This window comes from Eufriesea mexicana, unplaced genomic scaffold (assembly GCF_001483705.2).
Source record: "Eufriesea mexicana isolate 0111107269 unplaced genomic scaffold, ASM148370v2 scaffold785, whole genome shotgun sequence".
NCBI classification, from domain to species: Eukaryota; Metazoa; Arthropoda; class Insecta; order Hymenoptera; family Apidae; genus Eufriesea; species Eufriesea mexicana.
In genome coordinates, this window is record NW_016908922.1 from 152,680 (window position 1) to 166,926 (window position 14,247).

The 14,247-nt window shown below is 26.1% G+C and overlaps 4 protein-coding genes across 5 annotated transcripts; 2 read left to right on the plus strand and 2 right to left on the minus strand.

Moving 5' to 3' along the window:
* Window positions 1-3,443: 3,443 nt before the first annotated feature.
* LOC108546723 (fibroblast growth factor receptor substrate 2) lies at window positions 3,444-5,745 on the minus strand. Its single transcript, XM_017898950.1, has 4 exons — window positions 5,630-5,745; window positions 4,818-5,137; window positions 4,257-4,648; window positions 3,444-4,198 (listed from the first exon to the last, which is right to left on the minus strand). The coding sequence occupies exons 2-4, from the start codon at window positions 5,124-5,126 to the stop codon at window positions 3,466-3,468; spliced, it is 1,434 nt and encodes a 477-aa protein (XP_017754439.1). The 5' UTR covers window positions 5,127-5,137; window positions 5,630-5,745; the 3' UTR covers window positions 3,444-3,465.
* Window positions 5,746-6,331: 586 nt separating this feature from the next.
* On the plus strand, window positions 6,332-7,960 carry Spase22-23 (Signal peptidase complex subunit Spase22-23). Its single transcript, XM_017898951.1, has 5 exons — window positions 6,332-6,610; window positions 6,977-7,050; window positions 7,335-7,423; window positions 7,514-7,617; window positions 7,705-7,960. The coding sequence occupies exons 1-5, from the start codon at window positions 6,468-6,470 to the stop codon at window positions 7,832-7,834; spliced, it is 540 nt and encodes a 179-aa protein (XP_017754440.1). The 5' UTR covers window positions 6,332-6,467; the 3' UTR covers window positions 7,835-7,960.
* Window positions 7,961-8,067: 107 nt separating this feature from the next.
* Noa36 (zinc finger protein 330 homolog Noa36) lies at window positions 8,068-10,122 on the minus strand. 2 transcript variants are annotated; one of them, XM_017898959.1, is made up of 7 exons: window positions 10,083-10,122; window positions 9,658-9,829; window positions 9,269-9,439; window positions 8,945-9,176; window positions 8,696-8,860; window positions 8,531-8,605; window positions 8,068-8,430 (listed from the first exon to the last, which is right to left on the minus strand). In XM_017898959.1, exons 2-7 carry the CDS (start codon window positions 9,775-9,777, stop codon window positions 8,183-8,185), a joined length of 1,011 nt encoding a protein of 336 aa, XP_017754448.1. In that variant the 5' UTR covers window positions 9,778-9,829; window positions 10,083-10,122; the 3' UTR covers window positions 8,068-8,182. The 2 variants fall into 2 exon arrangements, with proteins under 2 accessions (XP_017754448.1, XP_017754447.1); XM_017898958.1 differs by having other exon boundaries at window positions 8,068-8,457.
* Window positions 10,123-12,812: 2,690 nt separating this feature from the next.
* On the plus strand, window positions 12,813-13,665 carry LOC108546718 (peptidyl-prolyl cis-trans isomerase CWC27 homolog; the record flags this gene model as incomplete). The annotated part of the gene is made up of 3 exons (XM_017898943.1): window positions 12,813-12,868; window positions 12,949-13,003; window positions 13,465-13,665. Coding segments are annotated over exons 1-3 (312 nt in total), but the record flags the coding sequence as incomplete, so codon positions are not given.
* Between the last annotated feature and the right edge of the window lie 582 nt (window positions 13,666-14,247).

The following is a 14,247-nucleotide window of genomic DNA, read 5'->3' on the forward strand; positions in this document are numbered from 1 at the left end:
GCTACAGCTACAGCTACAGCTACAGCTACAGCTACAGCTACAGCTACAGCTACAGCTACAGCTACAGCTACAGCTACAGCTACAGCTACAGCTACAGCTACAGCTACAGCGACTGCCACTGCCACTGCCACTGCCACTGCCACTGTTACTATTTTTTTATTATTATTATTATTACATTCAATTCGATTGAATTGTTCGATATTTTCATGAGACATTCATATTATACACAAAAAATGAAGCAGTGATTCTTAATGATTTTCATGAACATAACATTTTATCTGTAACTTCGTATTAGAATACATAATATTTTAAAATTTGTTACAATGTAACAAATCTAGCTTTGGCACCTTTTCTCAAAAATTATTATTTCAAATTTATTAAAATTATAGGAATATTTTATTTATCTGTTTCTGTATATAGCTATCTTTATTTTCCTTTCTCTTTTTTTAATAACAATGTAAAATATCTAATTTCTTTATATGAAATATATTAAACTTAAACTTAAATCGAAAAATGTTTACATTAAAATTTAATGTAAAATATATATTAAAAGATAAAATCTAATATAGTTTGAAATTTTATGTTACATTGCTATTTCATGAAGGATTAAGTGTAATTATTATATATAAGTATACTAAATAATAAACTTAATTTTATAAATATCCATGATTAGTATTTCATATTAATCTATTATTTAATATGATGAATAAAAACACATGATATTTTATATTCATTTGCATTAAATTTACACATATCTATATTACATTCTACTATCCAATTGTTTGGATTTTCTAAATATGGACCAAGTAATACACGGATATATATATAAGGTAGTTTCAAAAGGCCTGTATTCGTTCTTTGTTTACAATTTGATTCGTCTGTTAGGGTATTTAAGTTAAAAAAAAAGAAACTAGTTTTAACTGAATTATATGTAGGACTTCATAATTATCATCTGATGAAAGAAAAAAAGGAGTAAAACAAAGAGAAGCTCATTATAGTACACAATAAGTTTAATTATACTTTAAGAGCTATATAGAAAATGCAGCTTATAATACAACATTGTTTTTTTCTACTTATTTATTTAAAATTTATATATTTCATATATAAATTTTATAATCAGTTATTAAACCATTTGATTAATTTAAAAATAACAAACTTTTGATACAATGATGCAATAGAATGCTCTCAAATACTTTAAAAATTGTATTTATGAACATTTTATTCTTGAAAAAACACTTATGAATTGAACGATATGAACGAGATTTTGAATCTAATAAATAAAATTAAGATTTTGGTTTTACAAATTATGCTACCTAAAGTATATAGTGAATATATATTGTAAAATTATTTATTAAAATAATTTTTATATGTCTAACAGTATATGGCTATGTAATCGTTTATTCTTTTATATAGGCCTGCCATTTCTTAATTAATGTTAGGTTCCAAACATAAAGCTCTTAATTTGATCAACTATATATATTGAACAATAATATAATATCTATGTATGTAATCAAATTTCCATACAAAATTACTGTAGAACAAAGCAGATCATTTTAGTATTTTATATTAACTTATTCACTACCATTGCATATTCATACAAGATATACATAATTAATTATAATAACTATAACAAATTTTTATTTTCATTATAATATGATGAAACATAATATAAATATTAATAATTATTATTTTAAATTTGTATGAAAAATTTGAAATGTTTTAACAAATATACACTGATGTCAAATTATGGCAGTGAATATGTCAATATTATGAGATGACATGTAGTTACATGTAATCATTATCTTTTACTACATTTTTCTAATATCACGTTACTACATATGTATTTAAAATTACTTGAAGCATGCCACATTTCTTCTAAACATAAAAATAACTGACAGAAATGAACAGTTATCTTTTAAGAATAGTATCTAAGAACATTTTAACATTTTTTTTCCACTAATCACATTTACATTTTTGTAAAAAATAATTAGTTTTAATATATTTATTTGATAATATTGAATATAAAAAATGATCTTTCTAATATTAAGCTTAATAATGTATCATATTTATTACTCTATTTTGATTAGACCCTTCTAGATATTAATAATTTATGATAGAAAAAGGCTACCAAAATTGTGTAATAAATATGATACAATGCAAAATTAAGATTCAAAATATGGATGTTATGTTTTGTATTGAGTAATAAGTATTAAATTAATTGCTTACTAATTTCGTACTTAAATTTAATTAGCAAATTACAAATATATTAATAACAATTACTATTAATTAAATGCTATGGTATAACCAAAAATTTTAACAATGATTAATATCTTTACTAAATTTTAAAAATGTATGAAAATGTATGATAAATATCTTTAACAAAAAATATTTTTTGTAAATTTTAGATATTTTAAACATATATATTAAAAATTTCTACAAAAGAAATTTTCAGAAATTAACATAATTTAAAAATTAAATTATTAACAGTAAATAATGTTGGAATTTTTTTAATTTGAAAAACAATTATAAAAGCATATTCATAACTTATAAAAAATTGATATAAATAAGAAACACTGTTTGTTTATTTAAATAACAATAACTAGTTCTAAAATTGATTAATACATAAAAAATATATTTTGGTATATCTACTTAGATAAAAACATGTGATTTATCATGTCATACATATATCTTAAATATATGTTTCTGTTATAGTTTGAAATGTCTCTTAACTGTGCAGAAAAATATATTTTGGCCAATTTTTATATGCGCGTATACAAACACGCACACGCATGCACACATACATACATGTGCAATATTTCATTATTAATAACTATCATTTATCAAAATCATTTTAATGGCCTTACATAAATTTTAATTAACTACTTTAAAAGTAGTCATTTAAAATGATATATTCTGTTATCATCATCCTTTTATTATATTATCATGTCATGTACTCTTATCTCAGTTAGTCTATTTGAGCCTCATCAATTCCTATGATACAGGAAAATTAGGGCATTTTAGCTTCCAATTCTCCCAATAGTCCATGTAAAAAATCATTTTATCTATAATGTTCTATAAACATATTTGTATATTATATAAAAGAGATTTTTCTTTTATCCATAGCAACAGCACTATGAAGAAAGACTTACTCTTTAAAAATACTGTAATATCCTTTGTGTACACTGTACAAAACTAAATGCTATCATATGAATAATAAAATGTAAAAGAAATCAAAAAAATGAAATTTTTTAATTAAATGCTTTATGTTTATATGTGTTAAAATTTTGTTGTTTTTAATATGATACAAAATAAGTGCACAAAAAGTATACAATTAAATATCTTTTCTTTGGTTTTATGCCATTCAATATTTGAATTTAATAAAAAAGTAAAGCGTATTATTTTATACTTTCTATAAAATGCTACAAATATTCATTATGCAGGCACAGTCAGGAAACAAAAAATTGATTATTCACTTACTGATGAACTACGTCTACCAGAAGCTGCTAAATCACTAATTGTGGAATTGTGACGTGTCTTCCTTGAACCCTCATTATCATTCACAAGATTTGGATTGACTGAATGAGAAAGAGCAGCTGTTTTATTAAAATCTATTGTAGCATACCCTTTTTGCAGTTTATTTGGAGATTCTGGAGGAGATGTAGTAGAATTTGAAGGACCATCTATTGGTGAATTCATTGGTACATCTTTTGTATCCAAATCTAATACAGCATAGTTTACTTCTCTAATTGGACCACCTGTAGGTGTTGATGGAGGCAAAGGTGATTTCTCTGCTACAGAAACTCCAGAAAATCTTTTTCTTAAATTTTCAATTTCACTTGGTTCTAGATTAGCATAACAATGCCTTGTTGCTTCTTCTACATCAGACTGAATAGATGATAATGGTGAAGGTCTTGGTTTAGTACCATGAGATTCTACATGTTCTTGACCAGGATTTATATTTATATAAGCATGCCCAGATTCATTATTTTCATTTCTGTCTTCCTTAAATTGAATTACTTCGGAAACACTATGAGTTGGAGAAAGTGGGCTAACATCACTATTAATATCTACATTCATATAAGCTGCTATTGAAATTGGTGATTTAATTTCCGATATTACTTCTGAATTTTTGTTCACAGGTGTCAATTCCAATGATGTTGAACCATTATCAGACACAGAATTACTGATTGTGTAAGACCTATGAAAATATACAACCATATATAATATTCTACAATAAGGATTATATCTTTAATTACCTTTGTATTGCTCTTCTAAGGCTTTTGTTATTATTATATTCCATTTCCAATGATAAAGAAGATAATACTTCTTCATTCACATAAAGTGAGGACGGATGTGGTTGTAGGAGTGATGGTGGTGGTGGTGGTGGCAGCACAGGAGGTGATGTAGGAGAATTCATGTTTCCTTCAGGTGATATAAGACCAGTGCTACTTCCCACACTATCTAGTCGTCCAACTCCATTTTGTTGATTATGAGCAAATCTAGGCCCCATATGATTATTAGTTCTACTCAATATTGGATCCAAATAATTAGGCTCAACTGGTATTGTCACTCTTGTTACTGTTGGACCAGAATGAGTAGTAACTGGGATTTCTCTAGATATTGCATCATCTCCACTATTATTACAAACCTATAATAAATTTTACTTAAAATATATGTAAATATAAAAATTTATAAATATATGTTTAAAAGAAATTTTTAATTATAATATTTTTAAATTAAGTATAACTTAAGAAATAATATTTTCAATTGATAATCAATGTACTATTAATGTTTTATATTATAAAAACTAAACAAACCTGTATATTTGTTTGCACAAGATTAAATAAATGTGCAGCTCTGCGACATTTAAATGCATAAATGCCTGGTCCTGTAGAACATCTTCTTCCTGATTCAAAGCTAAAAATTTCGGCATCATAGCCATATCGCCTTAAACAACGCAAAGGCCATTTAATTGGCTGTTTACCACGTTGATAAAGCACTATATCAGTTTCTGTAACTTCTAAGCGTCCTGGTGTAATTAAGTTACCTAAATCATCTACATTCATCACTTGAAAAACATTTGGATGTAAATCATTAATATCTGTTCGACTATTGACACAACCCATTCTTTCTTACTCTGAAATAAACAAAATAAATCAAATTAATTTCACTATAAAATTTATTTTTTAATAAAGTAAATATATTATTAGTACAAATACATAGAAAGCAATACTTAATAAAATTAATATCAAGTTTCAAAATTAAATGATCAATCTCAAAAAAAACATCCTAAAATTTATTATAAACATTACACAAGACATAAAAAAAGAATTGCTATATAACATAGTTAATTATTTTGTATAATAAAATAATAATGTAGTAATAATATAGTAATATAATTAAGAATTTTTTTTAAAATAATTTAATTTATTTCTACATATAATATAGGTACTATCTCGATATAATGAGAAATAAATAATATCAAAAATGAGCAATTTACACAAATTTTATGAAGTGAATTTTAATACTTAACTTCGAAAACGTACAATTAAATATAGCACATATTTTAAATATTTAAACAATCATGAAAAGATTTTAATAACATTTATACGTAATAACATTTACGTACCAAATGCGACATATCCAGAGCATTCAACTTATTTCCTCAGGTAAATTATTTATTCTCTTTCAAACAATACACCACACATTTCACATAAACATCATTACATACTAATCTGTACTTCCTTGAAGTTGCTGCAGATAAAAAAAATAAACTATTGTGGAACGAATTATTCAATTTATATATGTGTGAACATGTACTTATGCATTCACATTTTATGAGACGCAAGTTAGATCATCAATTAAATTTCACATATTTCAGTAATTCAACGCAACATACATATGTATGTATGCATCTAAAAATTATACATAAATGTATATATATTCACATTATTATAAAAATTAATAATTATTTTGATCAATTTTTGAAGGAATTAATATTTTTTATATTTCTTTTTATAGACAGTCTATTAAAATTTACTTTTTTTTTATATTATTAGTTATTAATATAGTATTAATGTCCATTTTGATAAATTCATAATTTAAATAACACATTGTAAACATTATAAAATAATTATTCATTAATAATTTTACATTTTTTTTATAAGGAACATAGATACATTTATAAAATAAAAACAGCAACTAAATAAATTTTTAGAATTTAAGTAAGCCGCCATTAATACAACTATTGAAGTTGAGTTTACTTTATTTGAGAACGTGTTGCATGTTCGATTTATTTTGGAACACTTACTTAGTATTTCATCGTGTCGAATTGCTGACGTTGAAAATTGAAATTGAGGTGATGAAAATGATTTGGGTTAAAATTTTTTGATGCATAATTCTATTGATTTATAAAATTCGAGTGTGTAATTTATAAAATTCTTAATTATTAATATTAAAACGTAATAATGCATACTGTTATAGCACGCGGCAATGCTATTACAGCATATACTTTAAGTGTTGCGGCGTGTTTAACATTTTGTTGCTTTCTCTCTGTTGCATTTATTGATTATAAAGCAAATGCAACTTTAAATACTGTAATAGTAGCTGTGTAAGTATAATGAATTTATTTAATATGAATTTATTATAAATATAAGCTCTAGCAAAATTAATTTATGATTGCCTCTAATTCATTTATAATTAAAAATTAATTCATTAATTTATGATTGTCAAATTATTTGCTATATTTGACTTATTTTTTTAAAAATTCCTATTTTTGTTACCTATTACAAAAAGTATTACATTCTGAAAATCAACATATTTTAATTATTTTAATAAAACTATATAATAAAGCTATAATATAACTAAATATAAAACTATAATAAATAATGAAAATGTTTTGATTAAAATTATTATTGCATACTTATAGTAACAGATGTATCATTTATTTAATAACTATTAACGTCTTCTTTTACAGAAAAAATGTAGCAGATTACAGTGCTTCAAGAGAAAAAAATGATTTGGGATATTTAACATTTGATTTACAAACTGATATCCTTTTTTGTTATATAATTATTTATTTATTATACCATTGAATATCCCTTTGTGCTGTAAATATATTATAACAAATGTTTTATGAAACATTTAAATTAAAATTTAAGAGACAATATTTCATCGATCAAATATTTATTAAATTTTTTATTTATTTGTATAGTTAAGCATATTTAATTTTTTTTATATAACTTATAAGTTTATATCTAATAAGAAATAAGAACTTCAGATCTATGATATTATATTAGAAATATGAAATGTAGAATTTCCTTACATAAATATACATCTTACTCCATTATTTAATTGGAATGTTAAACAACTATTTTTATATTTGACAGCAGAATACCAAACAGAAAATAATAACTTTAATCAGGTATAACACAAATGTTATAATATATAAATAGTTCTAGTTTATAGTAATGTTTATTTTAATTTGTTGAATTAAAATATTTTCACATTCTAGGTAGTATTATGGGATAAAATAATACTTCGTGGAGATAATGCTATACTTGATTTTAAGAATATGAACACAAAATATTATTTCTGGGATGATGGTAATGGTTTAAGGTAATTTCTTTACAACTATAAATAATATTATTTAATGGAAAAAATATAGTTTTTAGTATATTAACTTAGTATGTATCTTCTTTTTAGAGGAAATAAAAATGTTACATTAACATTATCATGGAATATTATTCCAAATGCTGGACTTTTACCAAGTGTTAATGCTTTTGGTTCTCATACTTTTGCATTTCCACCTGGATATACTTCATTACGCATGTAATATACTTTTCTATATATGTAGTAATGTATACTCTTTATGTTAAAAAGTTATTCTACATAAAGTCAATGTGTAATAAATGTAACATAATTTTCATGTGTAATTATTGAATAACTATGGTGTTTTTAAACTTTCTTATTGTATCTATTCTATATGTATTTTGTTTTTATAGAAATAAATTATACAAAATTTGAAGTGCCAAAAGTCTAAAAAACACTTTCTGCCTTCTTGCCACATTTAAAAAACAACACATTATGATTCATAAAATATATAACAGTGTGATATATTTATTTTTTGCAATCTCACATTTAATTGCAAAACTTCAATTTTTGCTAAACATTTTTAGTAATGTTATGTTTGGTGTAATTTATTATTAGAATTTCTTTCACTTTCTCTTGTTGATTCATTATCACCAACGTCATCATTGTCGTCGTCGTCGTCGTCATCGTCGTCGTCGTCGTCGTCGTCGTCGTCGTCGTCATCATCGTCATCGTCATCATCATCATCGTCATCGTCATCGTCATCGTCGTCGTCGTCGTCGTCGTCGTCGTCGTCATCTTGATATTCACCATCATCTTCTTGATAATCAGTATAGTTTTCTGGAACATAATCGTGAGGCTGATTTCCTATTCAAAAGAAAATGACTCGTAAGTTATACATGAAATAAGTAAATATGAAAACAAATATCAAGTTCTTTACCATAATGGTTACATCCATTCTCATCAGATTCATATGTTCCACCTTGACTCTGCCTACCAAATTTATGACTTCTTGCTATCATAGAATAAAAAATATAATTTTATAAACCCTTCTAAATGTCCATAGATACAAGAAATGAATAGTAAAAATAGATGTATTGCTTACTTGACATGCTAAGATCTTTTGTTTGAGATGTTTCAAAACCACATTTAGGACAAGGTATAGGTTTGTTTTTTTCATATTTAAATCCTTTTCTGCGAATATGATCTTCACAATAACATGTTTTACATCTTAAACAAGAATATTGTCCTAAACGATTACATGATTGACCTATAAATATTCATTGTTTAGAATAAATGTAAAAGAATTACATTATTATAATTGTATAATTATGTCTTTGTTTTACATTCTCACATTTGAAACTTTCTGCCTCTAATACTTGACACGAAGCTTGATGCTCAAATTGATCGTCTTCACAAAGAAAACAGTTACAGAATGAACATCGAAATATTCTTCCACCATGATCCCATATACCTCTTTCACATTCTTGACAAACTGCATCTATTAATGGACATATACATGCATGAGTTGTAAGACAACGTCTTCCATGGCAAATCCATGCTTCACAATGATCACATATGGCCCCCTTTAAATATAGATATATGTAGTAGTTTATGCACACTTATTCTGCTATAATATTTAAAACATTATGGTTACAGATTAGCTATATTTACTCACCACCATACCTAAACCAGTAGTAAAGACACCAGGGTGACGAACAACACAATCTCCGGTTTTTAGCATACATTTTATTTTTCCACAATGAGCACACATTGGTAATCGTTGTAGACTTTGACAAAAATAACAGAAAGCTCGACTTTTTTGCTTCTTACCACATTTATCACATTCCTTTATTGAAATAAGAATTAAATAAAAATATGATATATAGAAAAACGATTACATTTTTAGTATTTTCTTCTAACTAATAATGTTATTGGTTAACATATTCTAATAGTTTTACGATATAAAAGATATATTTGTAAAATCTCAATTGAACTTCATTCTGTATTTATAAATTGGTTTAATTATTATCACGTAGAACTGTATTATAACACATAGTTACTTGCCATTACTGCATTACATGGAAATTTAGCTAAATCTAATTGATCTTTGGCAGTTCTAATTTCTTTTTGTCTTAATTTCTGTTTTTCAGCTTTCCGTCTTTGCCCCGTCTTTTTCTTCGGCATTTTGCGATGTTTTGTATTAATCTAATAATTATAATTATATATTTACTCCTGCCTAGAACATGTATAAATTACCTTCAATACAAATGCTACAACACACATCTATGTAGTACTTCAATTCGATCCCTCGAAATGAATATTCAACTTCGATTAATTGGTCGAGGTTAATAGAATTTAAATTCATTTCATATATTTTAAGAAGATATTTTCAGTAACTTCATTATTTATAATTAAAGTAACAAATTTTAATGATAATTGCAAACACTATTATAATAAATTTAATTAAATTTTATAACAATATCACAGACCTTATAATTTTATAATCTTTTGTATTAAACGAATTTAAACATTGATTTTGAATAAAAGTATATATTCTATTATCTTTCTACAATGCATATTTAAATTTGAAAGTATAATTTAAAAATTTGAAATATAACTTGTAAAATCTAATCTAACAAGGACAGTGCAAGTCCTTCGGGTCACCGATTTAGTCGAAACCATGCAGGTTTGTAGATTTCGTCATGTAGTTAAAGAAAATATATCATCATAGATGCAATTACTCAATAGTTTTTGAAATATTTAATTAAATGTATTATTATTGCTCTAATTATAGATTTATTTCCAAATATTTTTCGAGTGTAGTTGCGCCCTAATGGCGATATTCGAACATTCCTACGCTGGAAGATCGGGGTTCGATTCCCGTCCGTAGTTAGTAGTGTCTCTCTTCAATCTATTTTTTATTTTGTATTCATTTATCGCCTATGAAAACAATGTAAATAAACAATTGTAAATAAAATTTCTTAATAAAAAAGTTTATTTTTACGCTTTCTTATGCTAGTATACATTTATTACAAAATAATAAGAATATTATGCAAGGAAAACACTTTTCCATAGCAATCTTATTTACTACAGAAAGAAAACGAAAATATAAATAATTATTAGATACAGGAAATATAAAACCTATCGCTCATGTAAGTATTAATTAGTAAATTAAACACTGTATAAGAATGTTGCTTATAATTCCAACTTTGCTGTGCAGCTATAAATGTTCATGAATTAATTACAGAAACTTGGAAATTCATTAATTTTCAACTACCGAATTGATTTATTAAGATGTATTAGGAGCACATAATTAGAAGAGGTAAATAGTTCAAATAAAAATTTTACTGCCTGGGATCAACGCCATCTATAATTTCAGACTCGAAGCTCAGAAAAGTAATAGGAACACAGAATAGGCGAGGAGGTCGTCAAAAAGCTTGTTACGAGGCAGATAAGGACAGAGAGGAGATAGAAAAGAATAGAAGAGTAATAAGACAGTAAAAAGTTAATAAATTAATAAATTTCTGTAATTAATTTATGAACTTTTACAATTGCATTGCAAAGCTGGAACTTTAGGTAACATTCCTAAATAATTTTCGTAAAGCATTTAACGTCAACCTGTTAGTTATTCATTATTGTTTGATGGCGTCCATGTTTTCGTAACGACGACCGTCTTCATCTTCCGCTAAAATATTTAATACTAAACGAAAGTAGAAGCAAAATGTGAATAAAAGTAATATGTGAACATACCCTAGGCTATCGTTTATATAACGCGTGCATGAAATTCATAAATTAAGTGCATAGAAAATAGTTATTAATGATAAATAATTACGATCTTCGGAGACATTTCGAACACTCGATGAAATAAATAATAATAAACAATTAATTAAGAAGAAATTACTATTGAAAATTATATTAGAAAGTTTCTGAAGGTTGCGCCTTTACGATACAATTGTAAAAATTCATAAATTCATCACAGAAATCGAGACATTTGTTAATTTTCCGCTGCTGAATTGGTTTATTAGGAAGTATTAGGAGCACATAACCAGAGATAGTAACCTATTCAAAGAAAATCAGTGACATTTATGATTTTGAATTCGAAACTTGGATTAGGTAGAAAAAACAGATAGCGCCTGGAGGTTGCCTAAATCCACGTGACGTGTTGAACGAAATAAATAAAACAATAAGACGACATAAATAATTAACACATATTCTCCTCCCTTCCTTTTATTCACTTAAGAACCCTATAAAGTTTTCTACATTCTTTAATAAATTAAGACCAAACAACGGTTTTAATTAGCCAATCAGCATTCATTTCTTGACACATGACAAATATGTGAAAGTACGCCTTTAGAACGCAATTATAAAATTTCATAAATTTATCACAGAAATTGAGTGATTTGTTAGTTTTTCTCCAAGTGAACAGGAAAGTGCATACGAAATGAGAAAAAATTATAAACAATCGCTGGAAGCATTGTTGTGTCCATGCAGGAGACAGGTTATTAACATAACCTTTAGTTGTAATTAAATAGTGTAAGTTATGAGCTATTGCTTTTATTAGTGATAGCAGAGCTTGGTTGTCAAAATATAATATTCCGTTCAAATAAACAAAATAGTAGTGAAGTAGCGAGAAAAAATGTTAGCAACAATATAAATATGTAAGTTATGATATGTCTATTGGATTCTAGGTCGACTAACCATATGACATACAAGGTAGAAATCTTTGATGGGCAAATAAAAATTCATAAAATGCAGATGGTTTTGGCAGACAAAAAGGAATAAAATTAATTTAGGTGATAGCCTCCTACAACAACTGGATATAGAGAATACAGTGAGATTGAAAGGTATTTTGTATTCCTCATCTAAATACACATCAATTTCAGAGGTCAAAATGAATAATCATTCGTAACGTGTCAATTTTCAGAATGATGGAGCTGAGCTACATAAAGAAAAGGGAGAAGTTCTAATGAAAGCAGTGAGAAGAGGAAATGCATATTATGTGGAATCAAGAAACAGGCTGCATATGTATCAAAAGAGAAAAATGTGTGGCATCGACATGGAAATATAAGGATTATTGAAGAGATGAAGAATGAATAAGTGGTAATAGTTAAATTGAATAATTTAAAGATAAATTGAATATATAGTGTAAATGTTGTATTAAGGCAAAAATGTGTAGAAATATCTATGGGAACTTGGAAACTATAAAAGCTTCAAGAATAATGGAGCTGTGGCACATCATGGACTTTATTAAGCCAATGTTAAAAGGAGGTAAAAGGTAACATTTGGTTGATTGATTTGTAAATGACTAAAGATTTAATATGAAATATTATTGATGAAGGATTTGTTCTATTACAGGATACTTACAAACATGAGTAATATTTATATACAAGGGCCACCCACTATGGCTAAAGTAAGTATTAATTAATAATATTTCAATGGATTGTACATCTGTTTTTAAAAATATAACGTATATACAATATTTACTTTCTAAATTTATGTATTAGTATATTAAATAATTTCTAATGTAAATTACATTGATAAATAATAAAATTTGATAAATTTGATTTTGAAAGTATTTTACATTAATAAAGCTAATATATTTATCATACCTAGGTTACAATGAAAATAACTGTTGGTGATATTGAGTTAGAATTATGGGCAAAAGAAACTCCAAAGACATGTAGAAATTTCATACAATTATGCGTGGAAGGTTATTACCATGACCCTATATTTCGTACACAAGGTGGTGACCCCACAGGTACAGGAGAAGGTGGTAAAATATATGGAGGACGATTTAAGGTGAGACTATATTTAAAAATAAAATGTATTCCTTTTTTACTGAAAAATAATTATTGGATCTATGTGTTTTAGAACGAATTTCGTACAAGAATACGTTCTTATGGACGAGGTTTAATTGCTGTGGCTAATGCTGGAAAAGATGATAATACTTCCCAATTCCTCTTTACTCTTGGTTCTACATTAGAATTGCAGAGTAAACATACAATCCTTGGGAAGGTTATTTTAGAAACTATATATAACATGCTTAAATTTGAAAAGGCACCTGTAGATGAGGTAAATTTAATGTTTACCAGAAAATATGTCAAGAAATGATACAAATATCATATTTCCTCTTCTTTGTAGAATGATAGACTACTTTATCCTCCGAGATTGTTAAAATCTATAATATTGAACAATTCATTTTCTGATATTATAGCAAGAATAATAGTACAGAAAAGTGAAGAGGTAAAGGACAGTTCAAAAACTAAAACAGCAGTGGTAAAGTAAAGATCATATATGTTTGCAGAATTTAGCCCTGGTAGTATCATTCCTTGAAATGCAAAATTTTGTTACAGAGATTTCAATATTTTATCATTTGGTGTAAAAGCAGAGGAAGATGAAGAATAATCTGTGATATTAAATAAAAAGTTCATTGGTGAGGGTAAATCAGCTCATGATCATTTAAGTGATTCAAAATTAAGCTCACAACCAGCTGTTGAACCACCTAAACCTGCAATTAGAAAAAGGAAGGAAGACTGCAGTAGTGATTAGGAAAGTGTCGACGAAGTAAAAACTTAAGAAGAATTAGAAGTTATAAAGAAAGAGAGTTAGTTTATTGTTTACATTATAACTATGTTATAGAAAGTAGGAGTTTTT

What these genes read in the sequence shown, in the direction of transcription:
- LOC108546723 (XM_017898950.1), bottom strand. Translation starts at nt 5,126, where the DNA reads ATGGGTTGTGTCAATAGTCGAACAGATATTAATGATTTACATCCAAAT. An exon ending in TTGTGCAAACAAATATACAG is followed by an intron (nt 4,649 to 4,817) that starts GTTTGTTTAGTT and finishes AATTTATTATAG; the next exon opens with GTTTGTAATAATAGTGGAGA. An exon ending in CTTAGAAGAGCAATACAAAG is followed by an intron (nt 4,199 to 4,256) that starts GTAATTAAAGAT and finishes ATATTTTCATAG; the next exon opens with GTCTTACACAATCAGTAATT.
- Spase22-23 (XM_017898951.1), top strand. Translation starts at nt 6,468, where the DNA reads ATGCATACTGTTATAGCACGCGGCAATGCTATTACAGCATATACTTTA. An exon ending in AATACTGTAATAGTAGCTGT is followed by an intron (nt 6,611 to 6,976) that starts GTAAGTATAATG and finishes CTTCTTTTACAG; the next exon opens with AAAAAATGTAGCAGATTACA. An exon ending in GATGATGGTAATGGTTTAAG is followed by an intron (nt 7,618 to 7,704) that starts GTAATTTCTTTA and finishes TCTTCTTTTTAG; the next exon opens with AGGAAATAAAAATGTTACAT.
- Noa36 (XM_017898958.1), bottom strand. Translation starts at nt 9,777, where the DNA reads ATGCCGAAGAAAAAGACGGGGCAAAGACGGAAAGCTGAAAAACAGAAA. An exon ending in TTCCATGTAATGCAGTAATG is followed by an intron (nt 9,440 to 9,657) that starts GCAAGTAACTAT and finishes ATTTCAATAAAG; the next exon opens with GAATGTGATAAATGTGGTAA. An exon ending in GAATGGATGTAACCATTATG is followed by an intron (nt 8,458 to 8,530) that starts GTAAAGAACTTG and finishes TCTTTTGAATAG; the next exon opens with GAAATCAGCCTCACGATTAT.